Consider the following 16076-nt stretch of genomic DNA (forward strand, 5'->3'; position numbering starts at 1 on the left):
AACTTCTCTCCAATAAACTTCCCTTCAATAAATTTTTTGTAAATATTTATTCCTTCCAATAATTCCTTGTTAAATATTTTTATATATAAATGATATTATAAAATAATTTATTACTAAAAATAATTAAAAAACAAATATATCAAAACTGTTATCGAAAATAATTAAAACCAAACAAATATATCAAAATAAAATAAAAATGGATATTATATAGTATTTATATATTATATCAAAACAAATATATCAAAATAAAAAAAATTGGATAAAAATATTTAATAATTACTAATCATTATTAAATTTTTGCAATATTTTAAAATAATTAAAAAAATACATATATCAAAATAAAAGAGATTTTTTTAATAAAAATATTTTAATAATTACTAATCAATCATATATGAAATGTATTTGAGCTCAATAATAAGAATGTATTATCCAATACAAAAATAATTATTTTTGATCAAAAGTAACAAATTCTTAATATTTATACATTTTTTTAATATTTTTACATTTTGAATATTTTAGTTTAAAATTAATTATTGAATTTTTTTTTATTTTTACATGCACATATAAAATAAATAATAAAAAAACTCACGCCTCTATCAATACTAAATAGTTTATATGTGTAATGTATGGAGATTTGGTTATTTTTTTTATCAGTAATAAATTAATTTTTATCTATTAAAATATATTTTATTTTTTATAAATATTATATATATATTATTATAAAAAAATATTATAAGAAAATATATGGACACAAATATATCAAGATAAAAGGAATATCAAGACTTTCTCTATTAAACTTCAAAAAATGATTCATCGAAAAATTAAATAAATCTACCATTGTACTTTCTCTATATTAAGGCTTTTTTTTTTGTTGAATTTATCATTCATGATTGAGTTTGTTCTAGATCAGTTATTTGATGTGATTTCATGTGATTCCACTTCATGAGTTGATCTCTTCATTAAATGCCGGAATAAAAAAATTTATTTTTATCATTAGAGACATTAGAAAAATACATTATGCATTGATATTAAATGTCATATATTTATTTTTAATTATGCAGACTATATTATGAAAAATATATTAAAAATTCAAATTAAATCACACATTATCTCATTATTTACTAATTACAAATTATAAATATAATGAAAGATAATATGAAAATATAATTAGTAAATATATGTATAAAAAACATTATTACCTTAGAAGATTAAATTAAATTTGATATTGTTGCATTTTAAAATGATCATCAGATAATGACAAAGAGGGACAATCAGTAATTTTAGTCAGAACTTGAGTAAATTAAGTTTGTGTTTTATCTATCCTATATACATAAAAAAAATATTTTAATATAATTATTTTTAATATTATTGTAAAATTAAGATATAAAAAATTTATTTAACAATGTACTTAGTCATGTATTCTTTGATGACATCCAATTCAAGATTCACGAACAACTTTGTTTTATAAAAGATATTTTTATATTTTCATTACTCTTAAAATTAATATGAATTAATATTATATTAATTTAAATAATACTTTTGAAATTGTTTTAAATATTGAGAGAAATATATTTTACCTTTATATTTATTCAATTTGCAGAGTTGAAAACTAATACAATAGGACTATTAGAGATATGTAGGACCATTATAAATATTTGATTTAAATATTTTATTAATCAATACTAAGATATTTGAGAAAAAATGTATATTTTATATTTTTTCATTTATAATTTTTTTATAACTATTTTCAGTAGTAATTTAATATTAAAATTCAATTTTGATATATTTGTATCCAAATTTTAAAAATCAATAATTATTTTTAGTAGTAATTTAATATTAAAATATAATTTCGATATATTTCTATCCAAATTTAAAATTTTAATATGTATTTAAAATGAGACTAATTTAATAATTGATAAAATGTGTGATTTAAAAATGATTTTGTTTGTTTAAGTATAATAATTTGATATATTTGTATCATTTGAAGAATTATTAAAATATTTTTATCCAATTTTTTTCTCTTATTTTGATATATTTTTGTATACATATTTGCTTATAATATTTTTATAATATATATATATATATATATATATATATTTAAGAATGAGTTATAGGAGGAAATAAATATTTAGAATATATTTATTAGAAAAAATTATTCAAAAAATTATATATGTAAAATATAGTAATTATTAGTTTATTTTATTTTTATGATAGTAATATTTACATAGAAAACTTTTCAAGAAAATTGAAATAATGTTAGTGGAAAAAGAGTTATTATAAAACTTCTCTCCTTTATATTATTAATTAATTAATAGATATATTATAATATTATCTAAAAAAAGTTTTCAATAATTTATGACAAATTATTGTAAAATTATTTTTGACTTATTTTTAATATTATTTTATTATATATATTCTTATCATTAATTTTTAATTATATAATAATTAAATATCAAATCATTTGACATAGTAGATCCCATGCTATCGAATTAATTACTATAAGAGTTAATCACTTATACATAGTTAGTGTAAAAAAAATTTATACTAACAAATCAATCATATCTTTTAATAATATCATGTGAGTTGTTTATTTAATAAAATAAATAATTTTAAAAAATATAATTAATTATTAATATAAAAAATTTTACACTAACAATATATAGATAATTAACTCATTAACAACTCTGTGGACCATGGTTTAGATATGGGTAAATATCCGAAGGCCCAACAGAAGAGAAAAGGGGTAAAATCGTAAGAAAATCTCACATAGGTTGGCAAAAACGGCGCGTTTTTGTTTTTCGGAATGAACTGGCGAATTGACTAGTGCGGCGCGCACCCATCACCGTAGGCGGTGGCGGCAGAAACACCGCGATAAGACGGCGATCTCCTGAGGTTGCTTTCTTTTCTCGCACTCTTGCCTAATCACTCAAGTTATTCTTGTTACAGTGACTTTCCGATTCCGTTGTTTCTAGCTACATCGCATCGGAATTACTTTTCCATTCGAAATTAGCAGATTTTTATTCCAATCACGTTTTCATTGATTTTTGTTTGATAGATAAATGCTTGTTGGAAGAGAAAGAAGAATAGCTGTGTTGTAAGATGAGCCAACCAACGGTGATACTTGCCACTGCGAGCTATGATCACACCATTCGTTTTTGGGAGGCCAAGAGTGGCCATTGCTACCGCACCATCCAATATCCTGATTCGGTTTGCGTTCCTTCTTCTTATTCCTTTTTATTTTTTGGTATTGCTAGTATTAAGAAATCAGAGGCTAGTGCAAGATCAATCTAGTTTTTCTATTTTAGTGTTAAAATTATGGTATACTCGAAGGTTTACTGTTTCAGTGTTTCTGTGTATGCCTATTGTTAGATGGTGGCTGTTACTTGCTATTTATTATGATCAAGAAGAATTTTCCCCCCCCTGGTGTGTTTAAGTTGCATGACTTGGAACTTATTTTGCCATATCTAATTTGTACAGCAAGTAAATCGGCTGGAGATAACCCCGGATAAACGGCACCTGGCTGCCGCTGGTAACCCTCACATACGACTGTTTGATGTAAACTCAAATAGTCCTCAACCAGTATGTGTGTTTCAACTGATACACCTATTTCAAAAAATAAATAAATTTCTGGTTCAAAAAAAATTCTGTTCCTGATTTTGTGGCAGGTAATGAGCTATGATTCGCACACCAATAACGTAATGGCAGTTGGGTTTCAATGTGATGGCAATTGGATGTATTCTGGTTCAGAGGATGGCACAGTTAAGATCTGGGATTTGAGGTGAAGTAGATATACAATGTGTAGCGTAATAATTTTGTTGTATGACTTAAATTCTTTCCTGATAGTCTTTGCTTGTATGATAACAAAAATTCAGGGCACCAGGTTGTCAAAGGGAATATGAAAGTCGTGCTGCTGTAAACACTGTTGTGCTACACCCAAATCAGGTTATGTTTCTCCATTTTTGGCGGCTATACAATCTATCTTTGGCTTATGATTAACATTAGTCATTAGCATGGTATAAGAAGACCAAAGAGGTTACAAGTAATGAAAATAATTAATGCATAAATCAGAGTAATAGCTTGGGCTGAATCAGTCCTACTACATTATACTGGTTCTAGCTTTTCTTATTTTATTTTACTTAACTACTTGGCACTTTCATGGTTTCATATAAGTATAACTATTGGTTTATTGATTGATGATTAGATTTTGATGCTGACATATTTTCAATAATAAGAGCATGTTTCTGTTTCATTGCATTTCAGTTGAAGAATGGGTCATTGATGCTCTTTCTTCATTGACTGTGGTTCCTTAGTTTTTTCTATATCCATATACATCAGATTGTACTTCTTATAAATTTATGCTTTCTGGTTCTCATTGATTTTATTTTATTTTCTGGTGATTCAACAGACTGAACTAATATCTGGTGACCAAAATGGCAACATTCGTGTGTGGGATTTGACAGCGAATTCATGCAGTTGTGAATTGGTATTAGTTATGACCACTTTTATTGTATATGGATATCAATGTAGAATCAAGATTCAAAGCATTTTCTATCCAAGAAAAATATTCAAAATAATATTTAGCTTATTTACAAAGAATGAGCTGTCTAAATTGTAAGCCTTGTACTTCTAACTCTCTAGGAATACACCTTGCAAAAACACATGATACTTTCTCTTAGACCTCCCACATGTACTCTAATATACACTCAATTGCCATGCTTCACCCAGTGGTTCTTTCTGCACTGATTATATGGTGTATAGGTTTTTTATACTTTTCCTTTTGGAGAAATGTCATTCCCCAATCTCCTTATGTTTAGGTTGATGGTCCTAACTACCAAGAATCAGTTTGTCTCATTCCGTGCTCTCTTTTTTCTCTCACCTTTTTGATTAAAAAATTATGGATGAAACATTATTTTCAATATGTGGACGAAATGTAGGTGCCAGAAGTGGATACAGCTGTACGCTCTTTAACAGTAATGTGGGATGGGAGCTTGGTAGTTGCAGCAAATAATCATGGGACATGTTATGTGTGGCGCTTGTTGCGAGGGACTCAGGTTGTTCCCTTACAAAAAAATTTCAGAATGATGTTACCCTCATCAAATTTTACTTATTTGTCATGGTGGAGTATGTCTTTGTGCAGACAATGACAAACTTTGAGCCTCTTCATAAGCTGCAAGCACACAAGGGATACATCCTCAAATGTCTTTTATCACCCGAGTTCTGTGAACCACACAGGTTATAAGGATTATGCTCATGTTTTGCCTTTATATTTTATTCCTTGCCATCCTATTAAACTCAAATGACAAAGGTTGTGGTCATGTGAACAGGTCAGTGGTTCACCTAATGGAATTTTTTTAAAAAATGTCACCTTAGGCATTGCCATGAAGTTTGGCTTCACTGCACTTTCTTGTTCAATATGATTTTATAATGTTTAAATCCCTATACATGTTTGAGCTGACAATGTGCATGTTGTAACCGCAGTTTAGATTGGAATCATAAAACATTTAATAGCATGCCTAGCTAGTTCTCTATTTTTTTTTTTTAAAACTGTTTGACTGGATGACTATCTCTAGGTATAAGCATTTAAATATATCTATGTCACGTTGACTAGATAAGGGACCTAATTAGCATTCCAGACCCAGTCTTGATTATTTCACTGTCAATAAGGATTGATATACCTCAGCTTCTGTAAGATGTTAATATTTGTTGGTGTTATTCTTTTAGGTACTTGGCAACTGCATCTTCTGATCATACTGTCAAAATATGGAATGTTGATGGTTTTACACTAGAAAAAACTCTTATAGGTAATTCATGAAGTCTTGTTATAATTGAGTGCTTTCTCACTTCCCTCCATTTTTCCTAAAACTTCGTTTTCCCTAAGTGAGGTTGGATGTACATCTCAGGTCATCAACGCTGGGTTTGGGACTGTGTCTTCTCTGTAGATGGTGCCTACCTTATTACAGGTACTAACTTGGCAATTTTTCAATATTTATCGTCTTAGTTATTAATATTATTCAGCTACCAGATATATAAACAAGAGTCTTAACTTTGAAGCAGTGTTATATAAAGATAAAATTACACCCCATTCCATGATATTTTTTACACATCATCACAATATTTTGACTTTCTAGCAGGTAGTGATTTGATAGCCAAACTTATTTAATGATTTGATAATTCCTGAATCCTGACTGAATAGTTGTGTAATGAAGTTTTGAGTAATGCTACATGTATACCAAAAATTATACATTACTTTTGTTTTTATCTCTCTCTATCACTTCATATATTAAGAGAGATACTACTTCCTTTTATGCATGTAGTGCTGACTGGAGCCTTTAACTAACACAGAATATTCCTTTGCGTGCAACTAAAAGGTCACAGAAGTGGCTGATTAAACAAACCACAAATTTTTGGAGGTTTAGATGGCTAACTGGTCTAACATTTTATTTTCTAACCAATTGGTAGACCTAATTATTTTTTTTATCCATAGGAAAGATTACAAAGATAGCAATGAGGATCAAACCTAATTTCTCAAGTATCCTTCCCCCCAACCACTAGGTTAATCCCAATGGTTCCTATGCCTAATTACTTATGTATCTTTAATGAAAATCCAAGTATCCTTTGGGTTAAATAAAAAAAAATCAAAAACCAATTTAATGTTCCAGATTAAAAAAAATATCAGACATTCTACTGCAATGTTGGGATAACTAAGTTAAATTGTTTGGAAAAATCTGTTTATATTTGATTTTAATGTAAAGGTTTAATTTAAGTCAAAATGAGTGTAACAGTTCGCTGAGCATTGTGTGTTATACAACCAAATTGTATCATTTAAGTTATTCTGATTTGTGATTTTTTTAAAACTTAAATTAAAATTAGTGCATTCAGTATACTCATACAGAACAAATTTTTATTTAGAAGAGGGAAAATAAAAACACGAAAAGAAAGCATGCAGTAGAAATTGTTATTGATGAAACATTGGTAGCGCGACCTGCCCAAATTGTTACTGGTTTTAATTATTTTTTTTTATCGTAGTAGCTGTTTAGTGAATAATGATCTGTAATTGAAAATTGAAAATAAATAACATTTCTCCTGTCTAATTCAGGTGTGTGTGAGTTGTATATTCTGGTATAAAGTTTGATTCCAATAATAACAAAAAACAATTCCCCACCTCATGGTTTTCCTATTTTTCCCTCATCACCTGGAAGATATTCCTTGCCTTATCAATTGTGTATTTGGATGTTCTGTAAGTGTTGTGCTTGGTAGTCAATAAAACAAATCTGATCTTAAAAGTTATGTGGTTCCATCTATTTAAGCTACATATTGTTGTCATGGCAGCTTCCTCTGATGCAACTGCTAGGCTCTGGTCTATGTCAACTGGTGAAGATATTCAAGTTTACCGAGGGCATCATAAAGCTACAATTTGCTGTGCCCTACACGATGGGGCCGAACCCGCAACTTCCTGACACAATGGTCTTTAAGTTATTTTTTCTCCATCAGATACATCGTTTTGTAAATAATGATCTGCCTCTTTGTTCTTTGAAGTTTACCATAGTTCTTTGACGCTATGCACGTTTTGTCACATGAATTGTAACATAAGAATATTTATATTATTATTTATCTCTAATTTCTCAACTAGAATAGCGTGGATCAAAACACAAATAAATATTTCGTGACATCACTATGCATCATTTTTCATTTTGTCCAAGTTATTGTTACTTATTTTGATCTCTAAAATCCAAGGATTGATTTAATCTCTGCATTGTATACCAAGTTAGTGCCCCAATCATCTAAGCTAAAAGCGCCATGTATATCGTCGTTTGTTAATGTGCAACGTTAACTGATTGAGTAGTGATAGTTTTACATGTGTTTTTTTTTAATATAAAACAGAGACAATGAATTTTAAACTTGTTACTTCATGCAATCTATCCAAGGTTGAGATCTCTAACTCAGCTTCAGTGTTTTTTAATGGATTATTATAAATCACTAGGATAAAACGGTAGATGTCTTTTGAACATAAAAGGATAAGGAACTGTTATTTAATATTTAGAAGGATATTATGGTATAATTCAAAATTATTCTAATGTAAAAGAAATTAAGATATTTAAAGTTAACAGTAGATTTAAAACGAGCGAAATAGGTTTTATTTTGAAAGGAAAGAGACTGAAATGAAAAAATTAATTGTTTCTTTCGCTGCTCGGGTACCATTTTAAGGAAGGAAAATAAAGAATGTGGAATAAACTTTTATAATTCGTGTTGTTTTGGATGAAATGGAAACGAAAAATTGATTTTATGTAATATAGAAAAGAAAAAAAAAAAGCATTGCAATATACGTGAGCATGTATTCTCACGTTTATTATTGTACCAACAATTTTTTTTCACGTTTAAGAAAATGTAATAAAAAAAAAATGGCTGGAAAATGTTCAATTCCCCCTCATGCCATTTTCTTATTTTTCCTTAAAGTGTGAAATTACTCTACGATTTTACGAGTGATGTAGCATGAAGTTTTATGATATAATGACCAGACACTACTTCATTGGTGTACATGATATATTATTTTATTGTTTCGTGAGTGTTATTTTCATGAGATTTATCATTACTGTGTCACTTAAAACGGTTAAATACCTATTAGATAGGAGTCCCTCATTGGTAACAAAAAAATGTGTAAAGGAAACTCATAATTAAAATTTATATAATCTTTATGGTAGGCATTACATATTTACGTAGTGCTTTGCAAAATTAGTAATTAATAATTCAATACATGCACAATGTGGAAATTGATATAAGGGTCAATTTAAAATAACTTGAGCCTAGTTCTATTTCTAGCTAATCTACACTGAGACCAAAATACTTTCATCTCCCAAATTTAACTTAAATATTACTTTGAAATCATTCAATAATATGATTTATAACTTATACTAATTAATTACAAAGAAAAAGTTATAAAAAAAAAAAAAATGTTGTTTCCTCACGAACTTTTACATTATTGAACACGCAAAAACGTTTTCATCACTGAAGGTTTGATTGGGATAAAGATAATTGGTAGAGTATTGAGGAGGATAACTATACATAATAACAGGTTCTTTGCCTTTTTCATCATCTTTCCCCTCTTTTTTGGGTTCTTTTTTATTATCTTCCTTCATAATCTCCACATGCTTTCCCAGTTTCCTCTTCACATCTTCAACAAGTTTTTTTGCTTCCACCGTTCCTTTCACAACCACTTGTGATTTTTCTCTGTCCACATCCACAGACTCAATACCTGTCACATGTTAACAAATTAGATACTAAACATAATGAATCAACTATATGCTATCTTGGATCTTAAATAACTATTGATTATCTAGATTTGTTTCAGTTTAATTTTCAGAAAAGTCAATTAAAAAAAAAAAAAAAGTTATTTGTTACCTTCCATTCTCTGAATTTTTCTCTTGACAACAGTCTCGCAGCCATCGCAATGAAAATACATCTTGAGCACCATAGTTTTCACTTTAGCCTGCTTGCAATAATAAAATACAAAGATAAGATAAAACATGTATGTAAGGGAACAGTGAGAAAAATAACAACCAATAATGTTAATAATATATAATTTTAGATAATCTAAAATTGACACCTGTTCCTTTTTTTCTGGGGGTTTTTTCTGTTTGTTGTCAGGCTTTGGTTTTGGTGAAATCAGCTCCACGTTTTTGCTGTATTTTTTTTGAAGTCTTTCCAAAACCTTGACTGGATCATTCACAACTCCCCTCACAGAGACTCTTTGATGTTCTCTATCAATGTGAACTTGCTTCACTCCTACACATTGTATAAACATCTCATTTATTAATTGTAAGACGTGACTAATCTTCTTTACAAGACACACGCATGCATAAAGAGTGAACCAAACATTACCATCTAAACCTCTGAGGCAGTTGGAAATTTGGTTTGAGCAACCTTCACAATGTATGAATGCTTTCAAAATAACAGTCGATTCCTCCTTATTTTCTTGGTTTTCCTCCTTTTCAGAGCAAGGAATCAAAATTGAAAATGTAAAATATGTATTTTTATAAATAAAACTATAAATGTTTCTTGATTAATCTGAGACTTGAAAACGTATACAGATGGATCATGGAGAGAAATATATATGACTGACATAGATCATACTCGAAGAATAAATTGCAAATTATAAGTTCCACTCAGAAAGAAAAGAAAAGAAAAAGTACAAAAAAGAATTTGGAAGTCAATTTTGCTTACATTCTTTCCCATGGCTCACTCTCAACTAAGATAGGATGATAGCTATTCTTCTTCTGACCTTATGTATATATACTAATCATATTGAACCACTTAAGGTAAATATGTATTTATAGTCATGACATACATAGAAAGTGGAATAGTATGGAATTTCCATAACTCACAATTATATCTCTACATTAATGTTTTAATGTTCTCTTAAAACAAATATCTAGATGTTCTAAGATTGTCATAGCAAGTATAATGTATATACCGGTTAGATTTGGAAAACTTTAAGAAAAAATAAATACAATAATGCCAAAAATAAATTAAAGAGATTTCGTGAGATCATGTATCATAAAATATTTTTAGAAAAAATACTTTGGGGGAGGGAGGTTGAAAAACTTTATGTACAACTAAATTTCGATCAAAAATTAATCTCATAGTTTATCCAAAGAATCAAAACTTACGAAAATACCTTGGGACCAAAGACCTTAATCATGATGATATTAAACAAAAAATATATATACTTAAGAAAATTGAGTTTCTTGATTATCAGGAAAGTTATGACATTGTGCATATATATTTGGAAGAAAAAAAATATTACATTACACACATTGAAAGGTTATAATCAGTTGTATGCCAGGATTGAAGAGGTCTTTTGCTGTTAGGGTTTCAATTTTTTTCATATCTGTTCAGTATGTCAGGAATATGATGCTTTTAAAGCTCTATTTCAGTTGTTGTGGACCACGTAGGTATATCTGAGCTGTTTTTCTTAATTAGTTGAGTTGTAAAAGATATATAGTCAATTTGCATATACTACTTTTTAATTCTCTACAAGGATTATTGGATGTCATTGTATGTACTTAAGAGAGAAGATCTCAAATCATTGACTGTAATCATATGCAGTTGATAGGGATTTTAATGATCAGTTAGATTTTTTAATTGACATTAATCATCAATCAGAGTAATTCATAATTAAAAGAAAAAAAAAAAAAATATATATATATATATATATATTGTTGATAAATTTGTAAGCTAGTAGCAACCACTACACTTAAATATAGAGCTATATGCCTATATTACATTCAACAGAGCAGATGGTACAGGAGAAAGTTTATGAAAATTCCACTTTGTTACAATTTTACTCCTTTTGTTGGGTTGGGCCTTCGGATACTTGCCCATATCCAAACTATAGTGCCCAACAAGCTATTTACAATTTTAAAGCTATAAATTAATTTACTTATTGGCAAAGGTTGGAAAAAAAATTATTGATCACAAAAATAATATCAACATAATTTTTTACAAATTCATTACCAAAAATATTTATAATTTAAGATTTATTGACCTAGCCTGATTATATTGTGACTGAACCAATTATAAATAAATATATATTTTTAGTATTAATAATATAAATAAAATAATACATTAAGAAATGTAAGTTATTATTAATCTCATTAAAAAATTGTAAAATTCAAAACACAACATTTTAACTATATGGAATATGAATAATAAAAATGTAAAATAATAATTAGAAAATTTTAATTTTACATCTACTCTTTTTTGCTCCTTTTTTTGTCAGGCTTTATTTTGTTGAAATCAGATCCACATTTTTGCTGCATTAATTTCTTCCAAAATCCTCACTGGACCATTTACAGCTTCTCCTTTCGCGATTATCTTTTGATGTTCTCTATCAACCACAGCTTGCCTCTTTTCTAGTCATATTGTATAACCATCTCATTCTGTTGATTATATAATAAGAGCACAAGACACAAAACATATATATGTAACTTAATTTTTTTTTAAATATTGATATTTTTATGAAATTAAATAAAATAGTACTTTATATAAAAATAATATGTAAATCAATTTAATTTATATAATAATTTATCATATTATTTATGAATAGACAAAATATATCATTATTCAAAACAATTTTAAACATTTTATTCTGTGCAAATTCGACTAACTTAAAAAAAAATGATGAACCTGCTGGAGTTTAAAATAAAGAGAGTTTATGAAGTGAATTGTATATTAAATTTAATTATAAGTAGATAATTAATTTAAAATTTATACAGCCAAATGAAAATTCATATGATCCATCATTTTTTCCCATTAAATTAATGAAACAACTATCTGCGCGCCTTACACACATCAATCAAAAGGGATTTGCCATATAAAATTTTCACCCGATTAAATGAACAGCAAGGAATATAATATGGATCACATGTAACAGTACATATTATACATTGCATAAAGATCAATTGTAACATCTAAAAAAAAAAAAAAAAATCAATCGTAACATCATTCTTGATATTCCGTTACCCAAAAGGAAAAGGAAACGTGAGAGCAATATCAAAAAACAATAATCATTAGGGTTAAGCTAGTTGGATAAGGAGAAATTGGAGTAATTAGAAATATGAAGACCTAGGTTCAATCTTCATTGCGACCATCGTAATCTTTTCTATTTAAAAAAAAAAAACCACAATATATATAAGGTAATTAAGTTGTTAAGTGAGTAATTTATCATTTGTAAATCACAATAATAATAATAATAATAATAATAATAATAATAATATTATTATTATTATTATTATTAATGTTACCTCCTGTGATTTATATGAATTAATGTTACCTATACGAAAACATACGTTACCATCATCTTCTTATTTTACTCAAAATGTTTAGTCCTACCCATGTACATGTCATGTGCACTAACATATGTACTATTATTACCTAACAACTTCTCAAATTCAATCATCTAATTAAACCTGTTTGATAATTTTATATATATATATATATATATATATAAATATACACTTCCTGTCATTTCACACGAATCTCTGAAATAATGTACTTTGTAATTATGTGCTTCGAACATTATTAATTCAAAACTCGTCATTATTATCTTTTGGAATGAACTAATTTCAAGTTCTTTAATTATATCTCTATTATTTGTCTGGCAAATTAAATGTGATATTTGCTAACTTAGGTTTAAAATATTGTAATTTTTTTAAAAAAATTTAAATACTATGATTGACGACATTTTTAATGATGGAAAAAATAATTTTTTATACTAGTTTTAGAATTATCAACGATAGAAAGTATTGATTTTTAATATTAATTATAAAAATAATCCATATAAAAGGTATGATATTTTATGTCAATTTTAAAATTAATCAACATAAAAATCTTATTTTTTAGATGACAAATATTTCTCTATTGTGCTCTTTTTTTTTTGTTGCGTCTTTTTGTATTTTGTATATATGTATGATGTTATTAATCTTTATATATATTGATTGGATGTGATATATATAAATGATGTATAGTGAGCTTTGGATGTTAAAAATGCATATAACATTAAGGAATATTAGTTAACTTAAGACTTAAGGTGAATAAATTGTTTTAAAAATTTGAAGATCTTATATACGAAATTTTAGAGTGGTGTTAGACTAAGCCATTGTTAGAAAATCTTTATTGAATAGATATGTCTCTTGAAGTGAATTTTGAAGTATGTTGTTGTGTGTCTCCTCTAGGTCTTATTATATAAGACCTCCTAGAAAATATTTAAATATATCCACCGGATGACTTGATTGCTCAACTTTATATTAATTTAGTCCTTAATGTCAGTAAATTTAATTTCACATGAAAAAATAATAATTTATCATGAAATTAAATTATAGAAAGGTTAAATTATTTACAGAAACTATCAGGCATCATGAAATTGATCAATATTTACTGTTCAAGTAAATTGCTTCGTTCACTAGGATGCTTGACTCAAAGTTAAACTCGACGAGGCGGTGATAATTACACTTTACATTATATATTAGCACGGAGATTTCAATTTAATTTGCTTATATATAATATAAAACGATAACGGTGTCCAACACGGTTGATTAACAAGTAACAACCCAGAAAAAAGAAGCAGAAAATAATCCAAAAATATATGAGAAAAAGATGTTGATTCAAGCATACATAGACGAGTGGTTTAAGATTGACACAAAATGTTTATTCCTGGGCAGTGGGCACTCTATGAGGTATGATTTTGCTTAGAAGTCAGCACATCTATGATTTTTGAGTTTTGGAAGTTTCTTTGTCTTTTTTCTTTCCCTTCTTCGCTGGCTTCTCAGCCTTGTGTGCATGAGGATGAGGAGGAGGTTGATGAACGAAATCATGGATGTCCAAATGCACACCAGGGTCATTGGCTTGGTAGCTCCCACCAAGCATGATCGAGTTGTTGATGGCTTGGAAGTTGCTGTTCACAAATGTGCTCAATGCTTCACCCTCACCCTCACTCTTTTTCCCTTTTTTTTCATCCAATTCGCTTCGCATTGTTGCTCCGTCGTTGCTTCCGGCGAGGGTAATGATCCTCCTATCATCTTCATCCTCCTTCTCCAAATGCTGGCTGGACCCTCCACCCGTCACACGATCAGTGATGGCAGACATCATCTCCCTGATTTCCCTGTCCAAGTGCTTCTGGGTCGCTGAAGGCATGTTGATACTTGATATAACAAAAACGTATGTGTGTGCTGTTATTTGAGTTTATTATCATTGTGGGTTCGTTTATTTATTTATATTAGAGATGTGAAGGAGTGCTATAGTTAAGTTCCTCTGAGAATAAGTTAAAGTGGTGGAATTACTTGACTATATGGCAATAAGAGGATCTTCCATTTATTTCTAATCAGATGAAAAGGATAAAGAAGGATTCGGGATTTCTTCACTATGAGTTAACTTCTTATGCTTGTGCTCATGCCTCTTATGTTTCTTTATGTCTTTTCCAAGGAAGAGAATCGCTGCCTGTGCCTTGAATTAATTGGGAAGATACTGGAAGGAATGAATTACAAATTGGAAATTGTAGGGGTATTTGCTGCTCTATATTTTGAGTTAATATTTTAAAATTATTAATATATTTATTAAATTAAGTTGTAGATAAATGTTTTAATTATTAATTATCAAATAAATATTGCAGTTAATTTAGTCTTATTAGACCAAGTCTTATTTTCTCTCTTTGACATGGTCATTTAAAAGTTTTTTTTTTGTTTTATCTTAACCAATTGATCCAATTTTGAGTAGTTTTTTTTTTTTGGTAAATAATCTTGAGGAGTTTTGAGGAACAAATATTTTCATTATAAGGTTTTAAAAGAGTCTCTCGCACATCTCTTTTTTATTATTTAATAAGTTTCATAGATTATTTTTACTCACAAAACTTGCTAATTTTATTACCACAATTATTATTAAAAAAAATTATTATATTTTTAGAGCTTGTACATACGAATAAGTTCTTAAGAATAAAAATATATAAATTAATTGACACCCTATATTCAAGAATGCTCTCTTCTATATGTATTCTAGAAAAGTGTAGGGAATATTTATATATATATACATAAAATATTAAGATATTATATTCTCCAATAATATTGATATTGATAAATAGCAAAAAAATCAAAAAATTTGACAAATGAAACTTCACTTACCAAATTTTATATATGATCGGGTTACCGATATTGAAATTTTAGATTATAATATCTTATAGTTTTACGTAAATATAAATAAATAGTCTCTACATTTTTCTAGAATATATATAGAATGGAGCTTATTCCTGAGTATAGAGTATCAATTAATTTATAATTTATATGTAGTATCAGGTTATTAACATTTATATTTATACAAATTTTGTATTGGAAAGATGGGCAGTTATTTATGATTGATCATGAAGATGAAGAATAATATACAACAATGGTAGGAACTTCTAGTTGTCCATGAAAATCAACAATTTTTATGTTTTAGGAAGCCATAGTTTCCTATTCCAAACCTTAACCCCTCTTCAACTAACTCTGCCACACCCACCACGTCACTCGCACGCCCAATGCCTACACACCCAC

The 16076-nt window shown here is 28.0% G+C and overlaps 3 protein-coding genes across 3 annotated transcripts; 1 reads left to right on the forward strand and 2 right to left on the reverse strand.

The window, feature by feature from the left end:
- Positions 1-2733: 2733 nt before the first annotated feature.
- LOC109812691 (target of rapamycin complex subunit LST8) lies at positions 2734-7626 on the forward strand. Its single transcript, XM_020376713.3, has 11 exons — positions 2734-2892; positions 3056-3207; positions 3478-3579; positions 3666-3778; positions 3873-3942; positions 4406-4483; positions 4935-5051; positions 5138-5232; positions 5722-5801; positions 5901-5960; positions 7330-7626. Exons 2-11 carry the CDS (start codon positions 3100-3102, stop codon positions 7455-7457), a joined length of 951 nt encoding a protein of 316 aa, XP_020232302.2. The 5' UTR covers positions 2734-2892; positions 3056-3099; the 3' UTR covers positions 7458-7626.
- A 903-nt stretch (positions 7627-8529) lies between these two features.
- On the reverse strand, positions 8530-10696 carry LOC109812693 (heavy metal-associated isoprenylated plant protein 8-like). Its single transcript, XM_083071472.1, has 5 exons — positions 10665-10696; positions 9877-10052; positions 9602-9780; positions 9397-9484; positions 8530-9250 (listed from the first exon to the last, which is right to left on the reverse strand). The coding sequence occupies exons 1-5, from the start codon at positions 10694-10696 to the stop codon at positions 8970-8972; spliced, it is 756 nt and encodes a 251-aa protein (XP_082927598.1). The 3' UTR covers positions 8530-8969.
- A 3317-nt stretch (positions 10697-14013) lies between these two features.
- Positions 14014-14757, reverse strand: LOC109812739 (uncharacterized). Its single transcript, XM_020376776.3, has one exon. The coding sequence runs from the start codon at positions 14686-14688 to the stop codon at positions 14260-14262; it is 429 nt and encodes a 142-aa protein (XP_020232365.1). The 5' UTR covers positions 14689-14757; the 3' UTR covers positions 14014-14259.
- Positions 14758-16076: the final 1319 nt, after the last annotated feature.

The sequence above is a fragment of the Cajanus cajan genome, chromosome 1 (assembly GCF_000230855.2).
Source record: "Cajanus cajan strain Asha chromosome 1, NIPB_CcT2T_4, whole genome shotgun sequence".
Taxonomy (NCBI): Eukaryota; Viridiplantae; Streptophyta; class Magnoliopsida; order Fabales; family Fabaceae; genus Cajanus; species Cajanus cajan.

What these genes read in the sequence shown, in the direction of transcription:
- LOC109812691 (XM_020376713.3), top strand. Translation starts at nt 3,100, where the DNA reads ATGAGCCAACCAACGGTGATACTTGCCACTGCGAGCTATGATCACACC. An exon ending in ACTCAAATAGTCCTCAACCA is followed by an intron (nt 3,580 to 3,665) that starts GTATGTGTGTTT and finishes ATTTTGTGGCAG; the next exon opens with GTAATGAGCTATGATTCGCA. An exon ending in GAGTTCTGTGAACCACACAG is followed by an intron (nt 5,233 to 5,721) that starts GTTATAAGGATT and finishes TTATTCTTTTAG; the next exon opens with GTACTTGGCAACTGCATCTT.
- LOC109812693 (XM_083071472.1), bottom strand. Translation starts at nt 10,696, where the DNA reads ATGATTAAGGTCTTTGGTCCCAAGGTATTTTC. An exon ending in CCCCAGAAAAAAAGGAACAG is followed by an intron (nt 9,485 to 9,601) that starts GTGTCAATTTTA and finishes TATTGCAAGCAG; the next exon opens with GCTAAAGTGAAAACTATGGT. An exon ending in AAAAATTCAGAGAATGGAAG is followed by an intron (nt 9,251 to 9,396) that starts GTAACAAATAAC and finishes AACATGTGACAG; the next exon opens with GTATTGAGTCTGTGGATGTG.
- LOC109812739 (XM_020376776.3), bottom strand. Translation starts at nt 14,688, where the DNA reads ATGCCTTCAGCGACCCAGAAGCACTTGGACAGGGAAATCAGGGAGATG.